Source organism: Sphaeramia orbicularis, chromosome 11, assembly GCF_902148855.1.
Source record: "Sphaeramia orbicularis chromosome 11, fSphaOr1.1, whole genome shotgun sequence".
NCBI classification, from domain to species: Eukaryota; Metazoa; Chordata; class Actinopteri; order Kurtiformes; family Apogonidae; genus Sphaeramia; species Sphaeramia orbicularis.
This window is the reverse complement of record NC_043967.1, coordinates 42,700,335-42,726,989: the sequence shown is the minus strand read 5'-3', so window position 1 is coordinate 42,726,989 and position 26,655 is coordinate 42,700,335. Positions and strand designations below refer to the sequence as shown.

The following is a 26,655-nucleotide window of genomic DNA, read 5'->3' as shown; positions in this document are numbered from 1 at the left end:
TTAACTGAATTTACAGACATTAGTTTTGTCTTCTGTCTCATATAACCGTCCACCACTACAGGGTCTATAAAAAAATTAAAAAAAAAATTATACATTTTGAAAAATTAACCCCAGTTCCGCATTTGATAATTTTTGGAATTTTCTTTTCTGGACATCGGTAGGTAGGGGATTGGTGGATATTTGTCCAAATTTACAGACCCAGGTTTTCATGCATGAGTGAGCAGGGGCAAACTGCGCAATCCAAGTTAAAACTGGTTTGTGCGAAGTAGCAATGGGATTTAAATCCAATCAAAGGTCATGGGAGGGGACAACGGGCATCCATCTGGTTTTCCACTAAATTGCAGGTTACAGCATTAACACTTTGGCCAACAGGTCAGTTTCATTTCTTTACCCATGGCAGCTGTTCCTGCTTTTCAAAGTTAATTCAACTTGTTTAGACCTGAAAATGTCACTGAGGACAGGACAAGTTGGGTTAACCCAAACCCTAACTTGGCAAACAAGTTGAATCCACCAATCCCCTACCTACCGACGTCTAGGGATGGGAATCGAGAACCGGTTCTTTTTGAGAACCGGTTCCCAGTAGCTCAATTCCTTAGAATCGTTTGCCTGCCTGCTTAATGATTCTGCTTATCAATTCCGCCTTTGTTGTGCATGCGCGATAACATCACACGTATGCTGCATTATTTTGGTCAGAACGTGGCCAACATGGCGTTGAGGCAGAAACGGTCTAAAAAGACGACACCAGGTCCACTTGTAACACTGTCAAAGTTTCCATGTCTTCAAAAGGGTGGAATCCCTCCAATATCCTCAAACATTTGTCCACAGCATGTGAATCATTTCAAGGAATGTCACGTATTTGATACGCTACTTAGGGACGCTTGTGAATGTAGCGGCAGAGTGAACGCCGGGCCGGTTCCAGTGTGGGCAACAAACGTCGTAACTCCTCAAATACAAGTTTCCGAAGGTAAGAAGGGAAAGGAAATGAGGTGCACAACAACGGGAGACAAGCCGAGCTGAGTCAAACCGGTTCCATGTAGTAGAAACGAGGCAATAGAGGAATTAGTAAAGCGTCTTTAGTTCCACTTTCACTGTAGCCTCCCCCAAGACGGGCCCAGCGTCATCTCTTATTATTATTTGTACATACTGTATATGTTATATTTTCTGTACAGATGGAAATATAAAAGACAGTTAATGCAAACACACCTGTTTGTACTCTTTTATTCCCTCACCCAATGAAAATCGATAAGAGAATTGATAAGGAATCGGATCAATAGGCAATATTGATAATGGGATGGGAATCCTTAAATTCTTAATAATTCTCATCCCTACCAATGTCCATAAAAGAAAATTTCAAAAATTATTAAATGTGGAACTGGGGGTAATTTTTCAAACTGTACAGTTTCTTTTTTGGATACACCCTGTATAATGTCTCTGTAGTGGCTTTACCTTCAGCCACTACTGTGGATTAGAAGGGTTCAACCTGATGTATTTTTGACACGTGCATGAATGAATGTCTGGATGGTTTTCTTTGTCTTTGGATATGCCAGTCCATTTATTGACAAATATCAAGTCCAACTGTTCAAAACAGGTCACAATCATTGTTCAAAATACTCTCTATAAATAAACAAAATAGACTACTTAACATAAAAAAGTCTGAAAACGCTGACCAACTGAATTCACGCTGTGGTTCACGACCACAAAATAGTTTGGGGCTGTCCTCACACATACACCGCCCACATCCCACGGCTGGTATTTGTAACCTCACAACACCCATACCAACACCCATGATGAACGGCACGTGTGGTCATCATCACAGCCACGCCCACTAAACAGTCATTAAATTAAGGTCAAAACAAAAATGTGTTTTGGCTCCAACTTTTTTTTCCATTGTTTACCCAGATACATTTGCACATTTTACATTACATTTCTATTCTATTCTACAGGTTTTTTTTGTTTTTTTTTAATTTTACCCTTTTCGTACAGTATATCTGTAATTTGCACATATTTTCAAGTGCACACTATTTTATATTTTTTGATACATGTCTGTATATTTTGTGTTGTTATTTAGATATAAGTCCACTGTCACTGGTAGAGACCACCTGCAATTTTGTTGCACAATTGGTGTAATGACAATAAAGCCTATTCTATTCTATTCTATTCTATTCTATTCTATTCTATTCTATTCTAGCCAAGAAAAGTACACACAAATTTATACATTCATCTGCTCGATCATTTACTAGTTAGTTGAGTATGATGTAGGTTTTATGCTAATTTATATTTTTAGTCGCAAATTTAATGTTTTGCTGTTTTTATGCTGTTATTTATCTGTGTAGACTTACTGTATGTTTTATTTTCCATCCAGTTGTGAGTAGATTCTATACATTTATTTATAATTACAGAAAAAAAAAAAAAATCAGTTATTTGTGTCGTTGCTATGACGCAGATGCTAAATTAAATGGAGATTGTTCATTTGAATAAAGCACCTACAATACCTACAATGTACATTACTGATATTTGGCATAATTGTCATGATAGTAATTCAATTTTACAACCTCGGGTAAGTAGATTATTTTACTGATGCTGCTATTGATCAGACAATGATAAAAAAAGAAAACAAAAATGAGCCAAAAATCAGTAGAGTGAATGAAATTAATAACACAGGGCATTTAACCCTTTCATGCATTAATTATAAGAGCCTTAATCAAGATTTTTTTCCTGAGTATTTTTATTCTTCTAAGCATTAAAAAAAAATGCAATTGAAAAAAAAAAATAAAAATAACCTATTGTTCATGGAGTTGCACAAATGTCCAGCTGGACACCATGCATTTAATTTTTGAAGCAAAGAAACATATTTACTGACATACTGTGTGAAAACTATGAAAAAAAAAACAAAAAACAAAAAAAAAAAACATTTTTAATGCAGCTAATGTGATGTTTTCTCACATTTTAACATACTATAATACTAAGTCATTACTAACTTCATGGAGATAATATGCAAAAAACTAAACTAAACAAAACAAAACTGTTAATTATAGTCTAATAAATATACCAAGCTATTGATTTACACTCAAACATGTTAGTGCAGATCAGTTTTATCAAGAACAGCAAAATTACAGAAATGGTATGAATTGCAGTGTATGGGATGATGCATAAGTGTCCACTGTGTTGCCTGATATGGAACTAAAACAACAAAATCCATGAATATACAAGAGAACAGCTGTCCACTGTAGTGACCAGTATGCATGAAAGGGTTAAACTGACCCATGAACATCAGGGATCATAGAAAACCAGGGAACATATATTCAGAAACAGTGTGGAACAGAACCTCATTACAAAAACTTTGGAATATTGAGGCAAATTCACAGCAATAATCTACAAAGAGATAAAACAGTATTCTGATTTTTCCAGTTTCTTTCCTTATTTGCTCATACGTCACTAAAAAATAAAGTTATATAAAATATGCAGATATATAGATCTGTATCATTGAGAAACCAACCTATTAATGAAGTAAACATTTCCGAGAAGCCATTAACTTAACATTCATTTAATTATTAAATATTTTCATTGACGAAGATGTAGAAAGCACATGACTTCCCTAAAATGTTAAAATCTTCTGACGCGTTAGTGGAAGGATAGAAAAACTTTTTCCAGTCTACTGGCTGATTTCTTCCAGATTGAGATGAGTCACATTTCAAACCTCAAATAACAACCATCACTTTTACTTAAAGGGCACATGAAATCCATTAAACTCACTGTTTTGGAGAGAAACACAAGCGCTTTTTTGTGATTAAATGAACGCAACATAGAAAAAAAAAACCCTCTTCGTCTCAGTATTCTCACAATGGTAAAACGTCCAAAGTCTAATTTTCATTAAATGCTTTGGCAGCTGCTCATGAATGTTGGACAGAACCTCCACAGGCAAATTCCTCTTTTTATAAAGAGCTGCAAGACGAAACGGTGAGTCACAAAAACCTCCATCCCAATATTATATATAAATATACTGAACTCATGAAAGAAGAGAGAAAATACAGTAAACTCTACAGTCACAGAAAAAATGATTAGACCACTCCTTTTCTTCAGTTTCTTGTTCATTTTAATGCCTGGTACAACTAAAACAGGGGTCTCAAACATGCGGTCCGGTGGCCAAATGCGGCCCCGCCAAAGGTTCCAATCCGGCCCCTGGGATGAATTTGCAAAGTGCAAAAAATTCCACAGTCAAGGCTGTGGAACTCATTTTAGTAAAGGTACATTTGTTTGGACAAATATAATGAAAACAACAAAAATAGCTCATAGTAGTTTAATTTCAGAGCTGATATCTAGTCATTTTACATGTTTTCTTGATAATATTTAAAATCACTTCAGTTCTTACATCAGTATCTATGGCATTGTCCTGACAAAAACAGTGCTTTTAGACATTCCATGTTTTCTTTCTGTCTGTTTTAGTCACATGATACACACAGGAGTTAGGACTGGATTGTATAACCATTGTTTTTGATGACTTTTGATGGTCTAATAATTTTTTTCGCAACTCTATACTGATTTATGTACATTTATACAATAGTTTTATAAATGTTCCAGTAGAAAGAACCTGTAAAGTGAAAGTACTGTAATGTACAGACAGTGTTTTGAAGTAGATCTGGTAACTCTGAGACTAAAAGTGAAACCCATTTTCTAATAAACTGTCACAATTTCACATTTTCACCCAAAACTGTACAGCCAACTAACATTTTTGACTTAACTTTTTTTTTTATTAGTGACTAAAACTTAGTAAAGTTTCAGTACTTTTATTCCGGAGGCATTTTACTTGTAGACCATTGTAATAGATGACTTATTTTTTGTAAAAGAATGTGTTTCTATTTGTAAAACAGCAGGATTATCGCATGTTCTGATACAGTTGTGGAAAAATTATTAGACCACCCCTTGTTTTCTTCAGTTTCTTGTTCATTTTAATGCCTGGTACAACTAAAGGTACATTTGTTTGGACAAATATAATGAAAACAACAAAAATAGCTCATAGTAGTTTAATTTCAGAGCTCATATCTATCCATTTTCCATGTTTTCTTGATAATAACCAAAATCACTTCAGTTCTTACATCAATATCTATGGCATTGTACGAACAAAAACAGTGCTTTTAGACATTCCATGTTTTCTTTTCTGTCTGTTTTAGTCACATGATACACACATGAGTTAGGACTGGATTGTATAACCATTGTTTTTGATGACTTTTGACGGTCTAATAATGTTTTCCATGACTGAACGTTTAATTAGCACTGATGCACTTAACAACCAGAAAAGCACTCGGAGAGCGCAGACCTCCGCCAAGCGCAAAAATTCCCCACATAATCGGTGATACAAATCCTACATTTATTTTTACCTCCGCCAAGGAGGTTATGCTTTTGCCAGGGTTTGTTTGTCTGTCTGTCTGTTTGTCTGTCTGTCTGTCTGTTTGTTTGTCTGTCTGTCTGTTTGTCTGTCTGTTTGTCTGTCTGTTTGTCTGTCTGTCTGTTTGTTTGTCTGTCCGTTAGTGTGCAACATAACTCAAAAAGTTATGGACAGATTTTGATGAAATTTTCAGGGTTTGTTGGAAATGGGATAAGGAAGAAATGATTAAATGTTGGTGGTGATCAGGGGTGGGGGGGGCCCACGGGGGGGGGGGCGCAGACCAGAAAATTTCATCAAAATCTGTCCATAACTTTTTGAGTTATGTTGCACACTAACGGACAGACAAACAAACAGACAGACAGACAAACAAACCCTGGGAAAAACATAACCTCCTTGGCGTGGGGGGGGCCCACGGGGGGGGGGCACTGATCAGCCTTGGCGGAGGTCTGTGCTCTCTGAGTGCTTCTAGTTTAAAATAAAATCCGCCTTCTGGATCAGATCCGGATCAGCCTTTGAAATGTGATAGAGGACCCCATTGTCAATTCCTGAGTTAAATTTCATGAGTTTTGGTCAATAATTAAGCGAGATATTGGGAAACGAAAATTTTGGCCCCATTTACCACAATGTTAACGAAAATTTCAAAGTGATCCAGAATCCAGGATTTCTTCCGGATCACCCCCAAAAGTTAATCATTTCTTCCTTATCCCATTTCCAACAAACCCTGAAAATTTCATCAAAATCTGTCCATAACTTTTTGAGTTATGTTGCACACTAACGGACAGACAAACAAACAGACAGACAAACCCTGGCAAAAACATAACCTCCTTGGTGGAGGTAATAAATGTGTTGTTTAACTTGTGCACACTGAAGTAATTTCCATCGGTGTTATTGGTTGGATGTGCATATTTGACAGTAATCCATCACCCACAGTTACAGTCTTTGTCGTCTATAATCACAGGTACATTTTCTGCATGATGGGTGGGCCGCTCTGCAAAACTAAGCACAGATTTTAGGAGTTACATCAATCACAGGAAACTTTTTTTTTTTTTTTTTTTTTTTTTGAAGTCGATTCTCTTTGCTTTATCCTTCTGATGCACAAAAAAAAAGTGATTCTTTTATCTATAAATGTATTTTAGGTCTGCTTCCATCCAAGGTTATAGTAGTTTGGGATTTTTCATTATACAGGGTGTCCCATAAGTCTCCATACATAGGAGACATAATACATATGGTTCTAACATGTATTTCTTTATAGTTCTTCAGCAGTCGAGGACACGCATTGAAATGTGTTCCCGACAAAATGCCAGTCATATAGAGCATATTATATAAATAAAAATGGTTTATGTCAAGAAACGTTTATTTTTCCTATGTATGGAGACTTATGGGACACCCTGTAGTTTAGTTTTATTCAGTTTTGACTTTTTTTCAGTTTTTTCCTGGTTAACCCTTTCATGCATAGTGGTCACTACAGTGGACAGCTATTCTTCAGCTGTTCTCTTGTACATTCATGGATTTTGTTGTTCTTTTTGTTGTTGTTGTTGTTTTTTAAACACACATATCTTTATTAAAGTTTTTTGACACTACATATCTTTTTTGACATGAACTGGTAACATTATGTAGATCTCTCCTGAGGATAAACCCCCAGAATCACAAGCCCTCCCCATAGTTTTCACACAATTTATCAGTAAATACATGTTTCTGTGCGTCACAAATTAAACATGTGGACATTTTTGCAACTTCATGAAAAATAGGTTCATAAGATTTTTTTATTATTATTTTTTTATTTATTTTTTTTTTATGTATTTTTTAAATTTTTCAAATAATTTTTTATTTATTTATTTTTATTTATTTTTCAGAAGAAAATTTTCAATCGCATTGTTTTTTTCATGCCTAAAAAGGAATAAAAACACACAGGAAAAAAATTTGATTAAGGTTCTCATAATTTGTGCATGAAAGGGTTAAATAAAGATTAAATAAAAAAGAGAGAGAAAAAAAAAAAAATCAAATAATGCATTATATAAAGTTTGCGCTCTGGGATCTGTACAGTTTCATGGTTGTTACTGGAACAAGTGAGGCTTTTTTTTACCAGTGTACTATTTCAGTGTTTGTGAGTGTGCTGATGATGAGTCACAGCAGAACTTATAATTTCACTTACAGGCTTTTTTTTTTTTTTTTTTTAAGCAGGAAAGGGTGGAGGAGGGAAAAAAGAAGGCATTTCTTCCTTCTGCTATTTTCCTCTCAGAAGGGAAACCCCGGTGCTCAGAGTAAACGTGGGCATGAAGTGACTCAGACCCTGAATGGAAAGTGGACCTCCACCCTCACAGCCTCTTCAGAAAGTGTTTTTGTGTCAGTTTTAACCAGTCACCTGTGGATTCGTAAAAATATAAACGGCACCTGGGGAGCCCACAGGAACTGCAGCATTGTTGTGATTGTGATGACTACCATATGGCAAGATGAAGAGATTAGGGAATTGTTTAGAAGGGAAAATAGCTGATGATGACTGCACGCAACATGAAGAGTTTTTAGTTTTATCTTCAAAACAACAACGAAAAGTGCAGTTTTAAGATCAGACGCATGTTTAACCACGTGAGATGTTTGAAGGTCTTATTTTTATTCTATTGTTTTTATTTGGTAGGGGTTTGTTGTTCTTATTTATCTATTTATTTGATTTATTTTTTGTTGTTTTTAATTGTATGGCTTTTTATGTTTTTTTTTATCTATTGTTGTGTTTTATTCTTTTATTTGGGTTTTATTTATTCTTCTGTACAGCACTGTTTTCTTTTTTGTACAGATCTACGTCTTTAAATCTATTCTTGTATTTTATTATTCCATTTTGATTTTATTTATTTATTTTTTATTGTTTTTAATTGTATGGCTTTTTATGTTTTTTTTTTTTTATCTATTCTTTTGTTTTATTCTTTAATTTGGGTTTTATTTATTCTTCTGTCTTTTTGGCTTAATTCAAGATTTTTTGCTAAATTGGAGATTTTTTGGGGGGCTTAATTGAAGATTTTTTTTTGGCTTAATTGAAGATTTTTTTTTTTACTTAATTGAAGATTTTTTTTTTTTGCTTAATTCAAGATTTTTTAAATTTAATTGAAGATTTTTTTGGCTTAATTCAAGATTTTTTTTTTTTTTTTACTTAATTGTAGATTTTTTTGGCTTGAAGATTTTTTGCTAAATTTGAGATTTTAGATTTTTTTGACTTAATTGAAGATTTTTTTTTGGCCTTATTGAAGATTTTTTGTACTTAATTGAAGATTTTTTTTTTTTTTTGGTTTAATTTAAGATTTTTTTAAACTTAATTTAAGATTTTTTTTTGGGCTTAATTGAAGATTTTTTTTTTTTTTTACTTAATTGTAGATTTTTTTGGCTTAATTCAAGATTTTTTGCTAAATTGGAGATTTTTTTTTGGCTTAATTTAAGATTTTTTACTTAATTGAAGATTTTTTTTAACTTAATTGAAGATTTTTTCCTTAATTCAAGCTAATTTTTTTTTTTTTTGCTTAATTCAGTTCAAGACTGGAATTTTTGCACTTGGCAAAAACATCCCAGGGGCCGAACTGGACCCTTTGGCATTTGACTGCATGTTTGACACCCCTGGGTTAGATGTAGAGAAAATGTTCTCAAGTCTTTCGGAGTAGAATAAAAAAGGATTTGAACAGGATGATCTCTCTTGTATTTTTACTGCAGTTGTGCTTTTTCCATATTTTTCGGGCACCGCTCCGTCACGCCCACATCAGCGAGCTATTCTCATAGGAATCACTGAGTCACACAGGAGGAGAAAAAGGATCCCACATCCACATCCACATCCCAACATAACCATCATAACCATTATAGCGTCAAAGAATCTTCATGTCCTCCCACTCATTTTCCAGAATCTACCGCCCCATCTGCTGAAGGGACGTCCAAACATGACTCTTCCCTTCCCCATCATCAACATCAACATCTGCCAACGGACAAATGCGTTCCTCCTGTGGGTTCGGCTAAACGCGAGACGGGCAATTTCAGATCGTTTAGAGAATCAGGAGCCCCGTCTTTACATCGAACTTCTAAAGCTGCACAGACCACAGAACAGAAACAAAAACCTTTGAAACGTACTGACATGAGGATATGCCCCTTTAAAAATGAACCAATAGTTTTTTTTCTGTTTAGTCTTCATGCACTCAAGGATTCCACAAGTGCTGGTAGTTGTGTATAAGAGCCTAACTGTTGCCAAATGTCCAATAAAGCCCATTTGGAAACGACTGGCTTTTGGATTTGTTCTGGAACTGCTCTGTCAACAACGTTAAATCGAGGCTGATTGAACTTCAAACAGGGAATGGGGCTCCAGTTTACCGTACCATACCACGGAAGCAAGTTAATCACAATGTAATGAAAGTAAACGTCCGTTAGTCACACAATGGTTGAATGTGGTCTGATTTAATAAAAAGCCAAAGTGCAGCTCAAACATAAACACCACATGGAGAGCAGGAAATGTGACTCAGCACGACTCCTCATTTTAATACACGTAAAATAGATTAAACATGGCTGTTTCCATTTGTTGGCCCCATGAAAGCATAAACGTTGTGGACCTTTGTTGAGCTGCATTATGTAATAAAAGTTCAAAATGTAATAAGAATGTCACGTCATCTTGTAATAAAGCCGCATTATGTAATAAATAGAACCCAACCGATTAATCGGGCCGATTATAGCGTATCACCAATTAATCAACATCGGCCAATATGTAGCCGATATATTAACTTTTTTTTTGCTGGCGGAGATTCTGTCGCTTGCTGCTCCTGTGTGTGTGTGTGTGTGTGTGTGTGTGCTGCCTGGAGAATAAGAGGAACTTTAAAGCGAGTTAGTTTCACTTTCACTCCTGCTCGGACAATGACACTATCACCCCCCCACACACAATCACATAATCACCCCCCCCCCCCAGCTTGCACGCTCTGACAAGGACGGACTACTTAACCCCCTGCTCCAACCCCCCACCCTAGCAAAAATCACGGACCGCTACCGCGTGCTCTGACAAGGATGGACCGCTAACCCCCCCCCCCACCCCCACCCCACTCCAAGAATCACAGACCCCCCATCCATCTTATGAAGTATTCACTCCCCCCACACACACCCATGTCCATGCACTTCCTGTCTACCTCACAGTTTCATTCTGCCGGCAGGCCTGGGTGTTAATAGTGTAGGGGAGACTGGGGACAGTTGTAGCACGGGTCAGTTGTAACTCTTGCAGTTGCTCCAATCAGGAACAACTTAGGACTCACCTAATTCACTCTGCACATGCTCAGTTTAGTCCTTAGTCCACATAAGAAGTTGTAGTGCCATGAGGCAGACACATCCAAATTTGTGAGTGAAAACAGAATTTTGTGGTAAGTAATATTTTTTGCTCTAATTATTTTTGTGATTGCATAGTTTGCATTTGAAAGTTGTGTCAATTATCTTTGTCAGATAAACAAAGACTTATGCAACTGTTTATCCACCTGTCCACAATTATCTAATATAAGATTATTATATCCTGTGTAGATCAGTGTTCTTATTTCATATATCGGCCAATATATCAGTTATCGGCCAATATCGGATATCGGCTGATATATCGGATATCGTCTTTTTTTTAGCCCCCAATATCGGTATTGGTATCGGCCCCAAAAATCCCATATCGGTCGGGCTCTAGTAATAAACTGACGTATTTTGTAATAAACAACCTCAATGCATTATGTAGTCAATTTTTTCGCATTATGTAGTAAGTTATTACAACCTGAGAAATTTATTGCAAAATGCACTTGACACATTTTTATTTTCAGGAAAATGTAATAACATGGTTCATTATGTAATAACAATACTCCAGTAGATTTTTTTGCCCTCTTTAATTGAAGTAGCCCTGCAGATTAGTAGTTGTAGTAGTGCTAATGATAGCCTAGCTATTAGCATTACATTCACAATTAGTACACACAATCCAACATGCACACACTGTTGAGCCGCATTATGTAATAAATTCCCATTATGTAATAAAAGTCCAAAATGTAATAAGAATGTCACGTCATCTTGTAATAAAGCTGCATTATGTAATAAACTGACTCATTTTGTAATAAACTACCTCAACGCATTTTGACACATTTATATTAAAAAAAAAAAAAAAAAATGTAACAACATGGTTCATTATGTAATTAAAATCTAAATTAATATAATTTCAGAGCAGTTTAGAAGAAATTAGTCACAGGAATTACAGGTAATGGAATCAGAACTTTAACCACACAGTTTAAAGATGACAATAAAAATGTGTCAAGTGCATTTTGTAAGAAATTTCACAAATTGTAATAACTTACTACATAATGCGAAAAAATTTACAACATAATGCATTGAGGTAGTTTATTACAAAATGCGTCAGTTTATTACGTAATGCGGCTTTATTACAAGATGACGTGACATTCTTATTACATTTGGAACTTTTATTACATAATGGGAATTTATTACATAATGCGGCTCAACACACACAAAGTAGAAAATGCTGATGTTGAACAATAAATGGACTTATTTCTAAACAGAACCTTTTTAAGGCAAATTCAAATATTTTGATCAATATAAGGTGTCTATGCCAGTAAAAAAAACAAACCAAAAAAAAAAAAAAACAGGAAAGTGTCTTTAACAATGTAAACAACATTTCTGGATATAAAAAAGAGCTAACCTGTCACATCTTAGGTGGCTAACTTGCAACTAAAATGTATTTTGCTGAATATATTTCGATCAAAATAAAGTGTCTATGGCAGCTGAAAAAAAAAATACTCAGGAAAGTGTCTTTAACAATGTAAAAAATTTACTATATAATGTGTTCACGTAGTTTCTTACAAAATGCGTCAGCTTCTTACATAATGCGGCTTTATTACAAGATGACGTGACATTCTTATTACATTTGGAACTTTTATTACATAATGGGAATTTATTACATAATACGGCTCAACACCCTTCATAAATTCAGTATCTTCTCAATCTGTTGGACGGGGGGTGGGGTTAAGGGTGGGGGGGTTGTACATGGGGTTGCGGTCCTTACCAAGGTAATTATCGTTAACGAAAACTAACAAAATGACGAAAACTAGAATTGTAAAAACATTTTCGTTAACTGAAATAAATAAAAACTGTAATTAAAAGAAAAAACGATAACTAACTGAAACTGTATCATGTGTTTACAAAACTAACTAAAACGGACAAAAATTAAGGATAAAATTCCCTTCGTTTTCATTTTTGTCAATGTCGGATTGATACGAAATCGATTTATTTTGCTCTGGCAATTTTAGCTAGTGGCACCATACGGTACTTGTGGTTTCCAGTCGTCTTTTCGTCCCCACTCTACCTGGAAACATGGAAACTAAAATTGGGAGAAAGCAGCAGAGTCCTGTTTGCGATTTATTTGAATACGACGGAGGAGAAGAGAAAACATATGAAAAAAACTAAAATTAATACTAAAACTAAACCAAAACTAAGCATTTAGAAGAAAATGAAAACGAATAAAAACTAGCAAACCTGCTCTAAAAACGAATTAAAATGAACTGAATTAGAGAAAAAAAAAGTCAAAACTAAATAAAACTAAACTATAATGAAAAATCCAAAACTATTACAACCTCGGTCCTTACATAACGTCACTTACGCTACCGTTAAACGAAACTGAAATTTATCATGCTTTACATGAAATTTTCACAACTTCTTACATATGTCCACTGGACCCCCTCCACTGCTCTATGGGCCCCCCACAAATCCTGGGCCCCATAAATTTGTCATGCCCCCCCCCTTATCGGCGCCACAGCTGTTTCCAATGACATCCTGTTAAATCTAATGTGTGTGCGAAAGTGGCTCATAATCCAAATCTCCAGCCCAAACTGTACTAGTATTTTATTTTACCTGGAAGTGAAGGATGATGGTCCATATCAGCCCCAGGGTCAGCTTTGGGTTTCCATCTGCAATGTCATCATTCCTGATGTTGACGAGTTTGACCTGAAATTAAGACATTTTTTGTAAGACTTTACTGGTTGGTTGGTAAACTTAGGAAAATAGTAGAATGATAAAAAAAATAAAAAAAAAACATCTTGAATGAATGATCAATAAAACAAGTGCTAATTTAACCTGACCATATTTTCAGGGGAAAAAACGCCTAAAAAGACATACCCAAAGTAAATAAAAAATTACTTATAATACTTATAATATTAAGGTTCATATGGATGTTCTTGGTGTCTGTGGACATTTACAGACCTCACAGAATCTATTCCCATTGTCTAAAATATTGTATCTATTACTATGCCTGAGTAAACTGTAACAAACTAAAAGAGAAATTAGAATTTTTTATCCTCGCCTGTTTTTTTTCGGCTGGATTGGCGATGATATGCATAAATTAATTGTTCGTGTCGGAGATTTTTAATAGCGTATATTTCACCCCACAAAGATTAAAAATCATGTTTGAACATTAAAGTTTGCACTAAAATACACTTTTGATGCACTTTTATTAACATTAGGGTCTAAACTTTGAGCAAAAGTTGAAAAAAACATCCATTGTTCTGATTTATTATATTTTTATAGTAGATGAATATTAATATAAGTTTTTCGGCCAATAGGGCTAAAGGGTTTAATTTTCATTTCAATGACGTAAAGGTCTGATAAATGCGACCTGGCCGTTCAGACTGAAGTCACATTGCAAAATATCAGATACATATTGTATTTAGGACCACATATGAACGTAGCCTGGATTGGAGTTGTGCTGTTCAGACTGTCTTTAACCCTTTCATGCACGAATTATGAGAACCTTAATCAAGATTTTTTTCCTGAGTGTTTTTATTCCTCTTTAGGCATGAAAAAAACAATGCGATTGAAAATTTCCTTATGAAAAATAAATATATATATATATATATATATATATATATATATATATATATATATATTTTTTTTTTTTTTTTTTTTTTTTTTTTTAAAGTAAAAAAAAAAAAAATTACACTAAAAAAATAGTAATAATAACAATAACAAAAATTCTTATGAACCTTTTTTCATGAAGTTGCAAAAATGTCCACTCAGCTGGACACCATGCGTTTCATTTTTGAAGCAAAGAAACATGTATTTACTGATAAATTGCGTGAAAACTATAACTATTATGTTCAGGGGACATCTACGTAATGTTACCAATTCATGTCAGAAAACATATGTAATGTGTTAAAACTTTAATAATGATATGTGCAAAAAACAAAACAACATTGGATTTGTGCTGTTCAGACTGTCTTTAACCCTTTCATGCACAAATTATGAGAACCTTAATCAAGATTTTTTTCCTGAGTGTTTTTATTCTTCTTTAGGCATGAAAAAAACAATGCGATTGAAAATTTTCTTATGAAAAATATATATATTTAAAAAAAAAAAAAAAAAAAAAAAAAAAAAAAAATTACACTAGAAAAATAGTAATAATAACAATAACAAAAATTCTTATGAACCTTTTTTCATGAAGTTGCAAAAATGTCCACTCAGCTGGACACCATGCGTTTCATTTTTGAAGCAAAGAAACATGTATTTACTGATAAATTGCGTGAAAACTATAACTATTATGTTCAGGGGACATCTACGTAATGTTACCAATTCATGTCAGAAAACATATGTAATGTGTTAAAACTTTAATAAAGATATGTGCAAAAAACAAAACAACAAAATCAATGAATATGCATGAGAAGAGCTGTAGAATAGCTGTCCACTGTAGTGACCAGTATACATCCAAGGGTTAACAAATCGGATACAGGTCACATATGGGCAAAAAAAAAATCGGATTTGGGCCACATTTACCGGCAGTCTCAGTGCTGTTGAGGGTTTGGAACATTATTACTACCAAAATACCTCTTTTGTGCTCATGTTCATCTTTCTGTAATCAGTTTAATTTCCCGTCTCTGTTTCTGTAACTCTTTCTGCATAATTACTGACCTGTCTGTGTTTGAGAAAGTCCAGGGCGATCTGTACATTCTGCAGCTTGTGGAAGCGCATTCGGCCTTTCTCCCGTGGCTGTAAGAGACAAGAGGAACGCCCGGCATCAGAAAAATCCACCACATGTTTGGAAGGTCAACAAACAGCAAAGCCCCATGACTGAGGAACAGGTGTTTCAGTGTCCACTAACACCTTCTGATACTTCAAACACAATCTAAACCGTCTACATGTACAGTCATGGTCTTAAAAGCTCAAAATAAAAGAACGAAAACAGCAAATTTGAAGTGGGATTCAAATTGTGCGTGGTGGTGGTGGTGATTGAAGCGTCGGGCCAGACCACCAGATCTGACCCCAGATGATCCTGAGATGCATTACAGATCCAGCCAGGATGTCTGCACGTGAAAGCATGACAATGGAGAAGAAACATTCTCAGTGAGTCTCCGACCGTCGCTTACAACGTTTCCTACTCTCAGATTTACTGAAAAGACCCGAACCCTGATGAGATGTAGTGTTAGAACATGTGACGCTTGGACTTGTTCATGTCAGTCAAGCAGATCCTACAGGCATCTACTGAAAACCTGAGCTTTAACATGCACCGCTGTTCCAGAACTGAAGCTCCAAGCCAGTCACAGGTTCAGCTGCAGAGTTAGTCCATATATCAGCTGGTAGTCATGACGCTTTGGCCTTTGTTTGACGAAATCCAGTACTTAGAGCAGGGGTCTCAAATATGTGGGCTGCCAAAGGTTCCAATGCGGCCCGTGGGATGAATTTACAAAGTGCAAAAATTCCACAGTCTTGAATTGAATTAAGCAAAAATAAATAAATAAATAAAAATTTGGCTTGACTTAAGGAAAAAATGTTGAATTAAGCAAAAAAATCTTTAAGTAAAAAAAATTTTTGAATTAAGCCAAAAAAAAATGTTGAATTAAACAAAAAAAAAAAAAAAGTAGCTCGACTTTGCTCGAAATGTTGAATTGAGCAAAAAAAATCTTCAATTAAGTAAAAAAAATCTTGAATAAAGACAAAAAAATGTTGAATTAAGCAAAAAAAAAATCATCAATTAAGTAAAAAAAAATCTTGAATAAAGCAAAAAAAATGTTGAATTAAGGGAAAAAAAAAAAAAAAAAAAAAAAAAAAAAAAAAAATATATATATATATATATATATATATATATATATATATATATATATATATATTGACTTGACTTATGGAAAAAAATGTTGAATTAAGCAAAAAAAAAATCTTCAATTAAATAAAAAAAATCTTGAATTAAGCAAAAAAAATATCTTAAATTTAGCAAAAAATTTTGAATTAACAACTTCAATTTTTTGTCTTTGTTTTAGTGCAAAAAATAACATTAAATTATGAAAATATTGACATTTACAAACTGTCCTGTAACAATAAAATGTGATTAGCCTGAACAAATATGAACAACCTGAAATGTCTAAAGAAAATTCAGCACAGTTTTAACAATTTTCTGCCTGTATCTCAGCGTTTAGTGTCTAGTGTCTTTGTGGATCCGACCCATAATGCACATGTAGAAATGATAAGTTGAGGCAGAATACTGTTAAATTTGCACATATTTTTCTTAAGAAATTTAAGTTTTTTCAGGTTATTCACATGTTTTTAGTTTGGATAGTTCATAAAAATAAGTATTTTCATAATTTAATGGGCTTTTTTTCTTCACACTAAAACAAAGACAAAAATCTGGAGTCAAATTGGGCTGAATGTGACCCCTGAGGGAAAATGAGTTTGAGACCCCTGACTTAGAGTACGCTGGACAACTTAATTAGACTGTTTTCTAGGACCATACCGTTGGTTAGTGGTTCACCGATGTGGGTTTTTTAATGACTGATACAATTATTGACGGAGCACAGACACCCAGGTCTTTTACATTTGATAAAACACAACAATTTAGAGACAATATTTAGTAGATTTTAAAAAATGAACATTCATATGTAACCTAAATATAAAGTCTCATAACTTTTGTTATGATTTGGTGCTATACAAATAAAATTTGATTGACTGACTGATATTTCTCTGTTTGCTTCTGTAGATCTTTTACTTCAACATTTATTTATTTATTAGGGACAGTGCATATTGATGAGCATCTACAACATTTACCAGATTGTAACAAACAGCGCTAATTTCCATCTGTATTCCCTAGGCATCTGTGGTATGGTCTGTTAATGAAGGAGGAACTCACTGCTGTATTAAGGATGAATATTTTTTCTAGGTTCCATATTTTGTTTTTCTCTTATTACCTGGTATTGTTTTTGGTTCGGTTTATTTGATTGTTAACATCCAAGCAGCAAAACTATTGGCTGAATTCATATTAAATCTGGTTTATAGATTACCAGTGACCCAGAATAGATCTGATTACATTTTGGAAAAAGTAGGTCAAAGTTAAAATTTTTAATGAATTTTTAAAATCTTTTTTTTTTCCCCTCATTTACGTATAATGGGCAAAATTTCACATGTCTGTGGCAGCAAAACTATTGGTTGAATTCATACCAAATTTGGTTTATAGATTGCCAGTGACCCACAGTAGATGTGGTTACATTTTGGAAAAAGTAAGTCCAAGTTCAAATTTTTTAATGAATTTTTGAAATCTTTTTTTTTTTTTCCATTTACCTATAAATGTAATGTAATAATATAATGTAATTACCTCTGCCAAGGAGGTTATGTTTTTGTCGGCGTTGGTTTTTCTGTTTGTTTGTCTGTCTGTGTGCAAGATAACTCAAAAAGTTATGGACGCATTTGGATGAAAATTTCAGGAAATGTTGATACTGGCACAAGGAACAAATGATTAAATTTTGGTGGTGATCGGGGGGGGGGGGGGGGGGGGGGGGGGGCACTGATCTGCCTTGGCGGAGGTCTGCACTTCCCGAGTGCTTTTCTAGAAAAGACAGCGCCCACAGACCCCCACCCACCTCCACCCTCGATCACCACCAAAATGTAATCATTTGTTCCTTGTGCCAGTATCATTTCCTGAAATTTTCATCCAAATCTGGGGCACTGATCTGCCTTGGTGGAGGTCTGTGCTCTCCGAGTGCTTCTAGTTATTAAATTATATAGTAAATTATATAATGTACAGGGTGGGGAAGCAAAATTTACAATATTTTGAGGCAGGGATTGAAAGACAGTGTATGACCAATTAGTTTATTGAAAGCCATGAGAATTTATTTGCCACAAGAAAATTGACATCATAGAAAATGTTTTTATTCTATGTGTCCTCCTTCTTTCTCAATAACTGCCTTCACACACTTCCTGAAACTTGCGCAAGTGTTCCTCAAATATTGGGGTGACAACTTCTCCCATTCTTCTTTAATAGTATCTTCCAGACTTTCTCGTAATAGTTTTGCTCATAGTCATTCTCTTCTTTCCATTATAAACAGTCTTTATGGACACTCCAACTATTTTTGAAATCTCCTTTGGTGTGACGAGTGCATTCAGCAAATCACACACTCTTTGACGTTTGCTTTCCTGATTACTCATATGGGCAAAAGTTTGTGAAAAGGTATGGATAATAGTGTTAGGTATGATTATGACATCAATATATGTTTGGTTTCAAAACAATTGACGTAGTGCCTGCTGAGAAAAAACAACTAAATGTTCATTGGAAATTTTGCTTCCCCACCCTGTATAATAAAATATAATGTAAATAATGTAATGTAACAATATAATGTAAATCCCCATTTACCTTAAATGTCCATAAAACCATAAATTTTGCTTCAATTTTCTTCAAATTTGGCACATATATAGAGGCAATTGATATCCTGACATCGGCACACCGATAGACATGATGACATCAGCTGGATTGAGGCCAAAATAAGCTACAATATGTGCGAGGGGCGGGGTTTGTTGTGCCTGACACCACTTGTTAAAATGTCAGTCACGATTGTACATAAACGTGTTCCTGTCAGCTGTCTTTAGCATAAAATATGGAAATAAACCCGACAACCCACTCCTATCTTGACGCCTGACGCTGCCGATCATTAATAAAATGGAGGAGGGCGATGTAGACACAGAAAGGGACAGTACAGGGAGTGTGACTGAGATCATGCACGACCCAGCAGCCACCTGGGGTGGAGTCACATGCCACGCCCGAGGAGGCGGCCAGCCACAGTCCGGGCGCCACTCACCAACCGCACGTTCCTCACAACGTCACGTTCCCTCGGCTACCACGGCAAGAGCATCGCAAGAGAGGAAGGCAGAGGCAAAGGGGAAAGGTCAGGGCAAAGGTCAGCAAACAGGAATTAGAAAAAGGAAAACCAGGGCTCCAACAAGTCAGTGCAAAAAGGTTACGAGATGGAAGCAAAGGATGGAAATTAGTGTTTTAAGGCACCAGACAGGTGTGGTCCCCAACGACAGGAGCTAAGGTAAGGAAAGTAAAAGAGTGCGCATAACCTCAGCATGTACTGAAATGTCCAAACTGTCTCATCACATGCACAACAGTGGAGAAAAAACACCCATCGAATATTATTGAACACGGATCAGACCAACATGTAAAGCAGATCAACTTACAATGAGTCGACTGGACAGTACAACAAATCAAAGGAGTCAGAGGGACGAGGAGGGGGTGGGGGGGACAAATACAGAGGTCAGGACAGGACATGGGGGTTACAGCAGAAGCGGATGTCCTGACGTATGAAGGTCAAAGGTCACCAAAGCTCACCAGTGTCTCTCCAGAGAGCACCTCCAGCAGGGAGATCAGGTTGTGTCCATCTCTGAGGTCCTCGTACAGGTCGGTGATGTGTCTCTGGGCCTGTGGACGCAAGAGGACAGGACAGACAGCATGAAGGACGGGACATCTACTATCATCAAATAAAAGACTGCTTTGGTTTGTCTCCTTCTTCAGCATTTCAAATAAATCACAGTACATCAGGAAAAATCACATTTATTTTTATTTATTCATTTTTTAAAAATTGATTTATTTCGAATATGGATATGGTACAAGCTTCCTGATTACTAGTAGTTGGCTTCTTTGCACAACGTAATATAGAGATGAAAATTCAAGGAAGCATAAAATAATGATACACACAAAAAGAACCTTAAACATCACCAAACAATAAGTAAATTCAACTTAAATGGAAAATTTTCAACAAAAGCTGCAGTAGTGACCTGGACAATACTTCAGGGCACATTTTTATCAATCATGTGGTACTGATTCATAGTTTGGGTTAGGGATGGAACAATATGAAAATTTCATATCATGGTTATTGTGACCAAAATTATCACGGTTATCACTATTATCGTGGTATGGTTGAAAGTGTGCTCAAAATGTTCAAAAAGTACTAATACACACTGAAATAATTTAACCAAGTTGTATTTTGAAAATAAATAAATAAATAAATAAATAAAATAATTGGCACAATGTACCTTCTATTGCAGAAACATTCAAATATTAACCCTTAGTGGCCTGAGCCTATTTTGTCTGTTTTTCAGTACTTTTGCTTTTGCCTTTATATACTATATAAACAAATGTTTATTATACCCATCTTTGATATTTTTTTTTCAGCACAACTTCATCTATCTCATCTGCCTATTATTTTTTCACTTTAACCTACTATATAAACATAAATTGCCAGAAAACACAAAAATATATAAAATCCGATTTGAAAAATATATATAATTTATTGCATAAATAACACAAAGATGCTTAACGAACCTTTTCAAAGACATTAAAAGTGAATACTGGTTCCAAATATTAGGTATAGAAAATTAAAATTGTAATAAATTAAAACTATACTCAAATATTTGACATAAAAGCAGATCTTTACATAGGTGTTTTCTCCACGCACGGATCCGTCCTGTACTTTTGTAGTTTTACCCAAAAATCCAAATCAAAATTGAAAATCAAGTTTTTAGAGGAAAAAAATCAGGATTTTTTTTTGGCCAAAATCGTGCAGCCCTACACTGAAGATATTAACAGTCAAGGGTGTCAAAATCCTTTTAGTTCAGGGGCCACATACCAGTCGGACCAGTAAAATACTAACATAATAACCTATATATAATGAAAAATCGAACTTTTGTCTTTGTTTTATTGGAAAAAAAAAAAAAGTAACTTTACATGAAACTGTTTGTTTACAAACTATTCTTTCACGATAAAATGCAAATAACCTGAACAAATACGAACAACTTGGAATGTCTTTAAAAAAATGTATAAACTTTATTGCATAAATAACACACAGATGCTTAACGAACCTTTTCAAAGACTTTAAAAGTGAATATTGGTTCCAAATATTGGGTATAGAAAATTAAAATTGTAATAAATTAAAACTGTACTCAAATATTTGACATAAAAGCAGATCTTTACATAGGCGTTTTCTCTGGAAAAGTGCGGTAATCAAACACGGTTATCATGATAATTAGAATTTAAACGATAATATTAACCATTTGTAATTTTACCGCTGTTTATCATTCTACCGGTAATCGTTACATCCCTAGTTTGGGTCCTATTTCCTTTTGAGTCTGGTCATTTTTCATACAACAGATCAAATACTGAGGTCTGAGAACATGTATACTATATATATATATATATTACTTATATATTAAATATATTATTGATTAAAAGTAAGAAGCAAGAATACAATACCAAAATAATCCAAAATCAATTCAACTAAAGTAAGGACCTTTATTCACCTCAACTGTAGAAGGTACCAGTCTTCATTTTTAAAGCCTTTCTGTTTTGTGAAATGATTTGTAGAAAACTCAGTTACGTACAATGATCCTGCACAGAACTTAAATTGTGGTTGTTGTGATGTTTCTGTGTTCAGACTGAATCAGGCAGTGACACTTTAGAAAACACTACAACTCCATTGTTGAATTTATTGCATTAAAATGATTTTTTTAAAATGGCCTTTGTTTGTTCATGTGCCTTCAATTGACCTGACCTTTCACTTTTTTAATGGTTTTATTAAAGGAAATATGGTAAATTCCTACAATTTCCATTGTAAATAAAACTATTTTCAACATTAACAGCATACCTACATAAAGAATTTATTGAATTAAATAATCAAAACAGCCTTTATTTGTTCATGCTTATTTAACCCACCTGATTTTTAAAGTTTTTAACCAGATTTTATTAGAAGAAATCCCTATGATTCAGAGAGTAAATATAAGAGAGATTGTTGAGACTTACTGTTGGCACTTATTGAATTAAAATGGTAAAAATGGCTTCTATTTGTTCATGACTTTAAACTTTTTTCAGTAGGTTTTATTTAAGGAAATATCTGTCATTCATGTAGTAAATATAACAGTCGGTTATAGTCTGTAAACTGCATTAAACATCTTCATTATACATACTGGGTTGTTTTCTGTGGAAAATGCCTGATGAAATGACTGCTCACTTTTCCTTCATTTCTGCACTGAGTATAAATAGGGTTTTAATGTAAACTATGAGAATAAAATGCAGGTTGTAATGAACACACATTTTACTTAGAGCAGGGGTGTTCAACTCATTTTCGATCGGGGGCCACATGCAGCCCAAAGTGGTCTCCAGTAGATCGAACCAGTAAAATTTGAAAAAAAAAAAAAAATCAATACAGAAAAAAACTGTCTAAATCTGCAGATTCTAATCCACATACTACATTAGCGTAGCAGGTAAGGGTGAGGACGACCCTCACCTGAACCGGATGCGGAAACCGGGAGGACCGGGGGTGAGAGGGTGGGGGGTAGAAAACGCCTTTGTAAAAATAGTTTTTTATGTCAAAAATTTGAGTATAGTTTTAATTTATTACAATTTTGATTTTATATACCTAACATTTGGAACCAATATTCACTTTTAAAGTCTTTGAAAAGGTTTGTTAAGTATCTTTGTGTTATTTATGCAATAAATTATATAAATTTTTCAAATTGGACTTTATACTTTTTGTGTTTTTTTTTCCTTTTGTGTTGACATAGTCAGTTAAAGTGAAAAAATAAAAGACAGATGAGATAGATGAAGTTGTGCTGAAAAAAAAGATACCAAACATGGGTATAATAAACATTTCTTTATATAGTATATAAAGACAAAATCAGAAGTGCTCAAAAATGGCCAAAATGGGCTCAGACCCCTAAAGGTTAAGGTCTGTGGTCATTCCACAGACGTCTGTGAAAGGCCACTCTCACAGTTAGGAGGAGGAGCCTACGGTAGCCTGGAGGCACGAGAGAGATGAAATCAATTTGACGATTTCCCTTTTTTAAAAATCGTCCTAGTTAGGGATGTAAACAATTAATTGACAATGATTAATTGTCGATAAGAATTTTCTTGATTAAATTATTAATTGTCAGTTAATTGCCCTTGTCTACCTGTCCACACCTGTCCGAAGGCTGCCAGTTTGTCTGCAGTGCAACGTCGCGGTTGGGATAGCCGCTCACTGAAGCTCATTACAAGGATGGAATGCATTTGCAAAACTTCAGGTGGTGGGGAGAAGATAAATGAGCGAAAAGTTTCACTTTCACTTCTACTGCACCGTACCCCCATAGTATTAGAAGTAGGACGGAAAGTGACGCACGCACGTGTGCAGTTACCAACCGACATGCACGTATTCCCCGGCTGTACGCGCGTATGCGAGTACCCCCCTCCCATTACACACCGCCACATTAACAGATGAATTCCACAGGAAACACTGACTGTATCCAATGGTTCAATGAATTAATCATTAAGGAATATGACATGCTTTTTGTATAAACAATACTTAGCTTTTATTCTTATAGACCGTATTGAAAAAGAAATTCAGGTTCTCAGGAAAATTGCCACTTATCAATTAATCGTTAATCAATCGATAAGGGCAACCAACTAACGATCAACAAATTAATCGATAATTTGTATCCTAGTCCTAGTAAAAAAATCCGATTTTGATTTTAAGTCGATTAATTGCGCTGCAGCCCTACTTCAGTGTAATATTTGCGTTTCAAAAATTCATCCCTTTGGGCCAGATCGGACCCCTTTTGCTGGCCAGTTTTGGAGCCATATGTTTGACACCCCTCAGTTAGAGGCTAAAATCTAATTTAAATGAACTGAAACTATCAGAGTAAATCCAACCAGAACATAAACGTCACTGCATTAGTAACATTTAGGTGTTTAACTATTGTATATAGGTCACATAACATGTCAAAAAAGGCACAGAAAAAGACAGAGTAGACTTGGAAAAGGTGTTAAAAGGTCAAAGGTTAGCAGCACAGGGGTTTGGGTTCTACATAAGGCTGAGGGTCAAAAATGTTAACCCAGACATGCAGGTAGAAGTGAATGTGTCCACTCAGCGCTGAACACCTACCTCTGCCTTCCAGTGCTGATGGGAAAGGATGGAGGACAGGATGAAAGAAGGATGGAAAGAAGAAACAGAATGATGAGAAAAGACATAAAACTGGAGGGGTTTGTGAGGAACTCAAGACAAACACACTGAACCTGCTTTGGTCTGGCAGATGGAACACAAACACAGTCATTTCCTATTGATTATCAGCTCATTGAACTGATCCCATCTCACAAAACATGTTTTTCATCATTATTTTTTATGGATGTAATCATTCTGGTCTGGTCAGATTATAGCGGCAGAAACAAAACAACAAACAAAACACAATTACACCTGGTTTTCATTTCCTATTTTCTGAAACGAAGTGTCAAACATGTTAAAGGAGGCAGATAGTTGTGAAAATAAGCAGCTCTGTCCAAGTCCCATGATCCTTTTGGCCCGACTGTCCAAAACAGTACAAGGGTCAGCCAGAACACTGACCCACACAAGTGTTTTGGACACAAATCTGAGGAGACTGTTCAGAAACGGCAACTGACAACAAAGTCTGTGAGTCATTTTGGACAGAGCGGCCTTGTCACAGCGGACACACATGGACAGTAGACGTTCCACTTGGATTAACATATTGGAACAATAGTGAAAAACACTCCAGACACAGCAACACTGGACTGAGATCTGAAGCTAATGTAAAAAAAACATTAGCATAACTTGGCATAAACTCACATAAAACACAAAATCTATACCAGGGGTGTCAAACTCCTTTTAGTTCAGGGGCCAAATCCTCCCAATATGATCGGAAGTGGGCCGGACCAAAAAATTAATAACATACATGGTGGGGAAGCAAAATTTACAATATTTTGAGGCAGGGATTGAAAGACAGTGTATGACCAATTAGTTTATTGAAAGTCATAAGAATTTATTTGCCACAAGAAAATGTACATAATAGAAAATGTTTTTATTCTATGTGTCCTCCTTCTTTCTCAATAACTGCCTTCACACGCTTCCTGAAACTTGTGCAAGTGTTCCTCAAATATTCGGGTGACAACTTCTCCCATTCTTCTTTAATAGCATCTTCCAGACTTTCTCGTAATAGTTTTGCTCATAGTCGTTCTCTTCTTTCCATTATAAACAGTCTTTATGGACACTCCAACTATTTTTGAAATCTCCTTTGGTGTGACGAGTGCATTCAGCAAATCACACACTCTTTGACGTTTGCTTTCCTGATTACTCATATGGGCAAAAGTTTGTGAAAAGGTATGGATAATAGTGTTAGGTATGATTATGACATCAATATATGTTTGGTTTCAAAACAATTGACGTAGTGCCTGCTGAGAAAAAACAACTAAATGTTCATTGGAAATTTTGCTTCCCCACCCTGTAATAATATATAAAATAATGCCAACCTCAAACATTTCAATGTGTTTTATAGTGAAAAAAGTTAAATTACATTATGGAAATGTTTCCATCTATAAACTGTCCTTTTAAAAATGTGAACACCATGAAAAAACTGAAATTTATTAAGAAAAATCAGTGCAATTTTAACTCTATCTTGCCTCTGCTTATCATTTGTAAATGTGCATTACAACTTACAGATCACAATGGATCTGCAAATGTACAACATATTTTAGTAACTGGCAGAAAATTAGTAAAATTGCACTTACTTCTCTTAACACATTTGTAGTTTTTCATATTTTTTGTGAAAGGCTACTTTGTAAATTTAGACATTTTCATGTAATTTCACTTTTTTTACACTAAAACAGCCCTGGAAATAATGACGACTCCAAATTTTTCTCTTTGTTTTAGTGCAATCAAAATTAAATTATAAAAATATGTACATTTGCAAACGATCCAAACAAAAATGATGTGAATAACCTGAAAAAAACTGAATTTTTTTTTAGAAAAATAACGACAATTTTAACTATATTACACCTCAACTTACTATTTATACATGCATATATATTATGGATTGGATCTATCACGGCACAAAATACACTGAACAAAAATATAAATGCACCACTTTTGTTTTTGCTCCCATTTTTCATGAGCTGAACTCAAAGATCTAAAACTTTTTCTACGAACACAAAAGGCCTATTTCTCTCAAATATT

The 26,655-nt window shown here is 34.8% G+C and overlaps 1 protein-coding gene across 1 annotated transcript in view; it reads right to left on the bottom strand.

The window, feature by feature from the left end:
• The window catches only part of pleca (plectin a), a 354,738-nt gene that overhangs the window by 72,999 nt on the left and 255,084 nt on the right, over window positions 1-26,655 (bottom strand). The window contains 5 exon segments of the mRNA XM_030147347.1: window positions 13,268-13,360; window positions 15,317-15,394; window positions 19,462-19,497; window positions 19,995-20,084; window positions 24,577-24,591. Coding sequence (XP_030003207.1) covers window positions 13,268-13,360; window positions 15,317-15,394; window positions 19,462-19,497; window positions 19,995-20,084; window positions 24,577-24,591 — 312 coding nt within the window.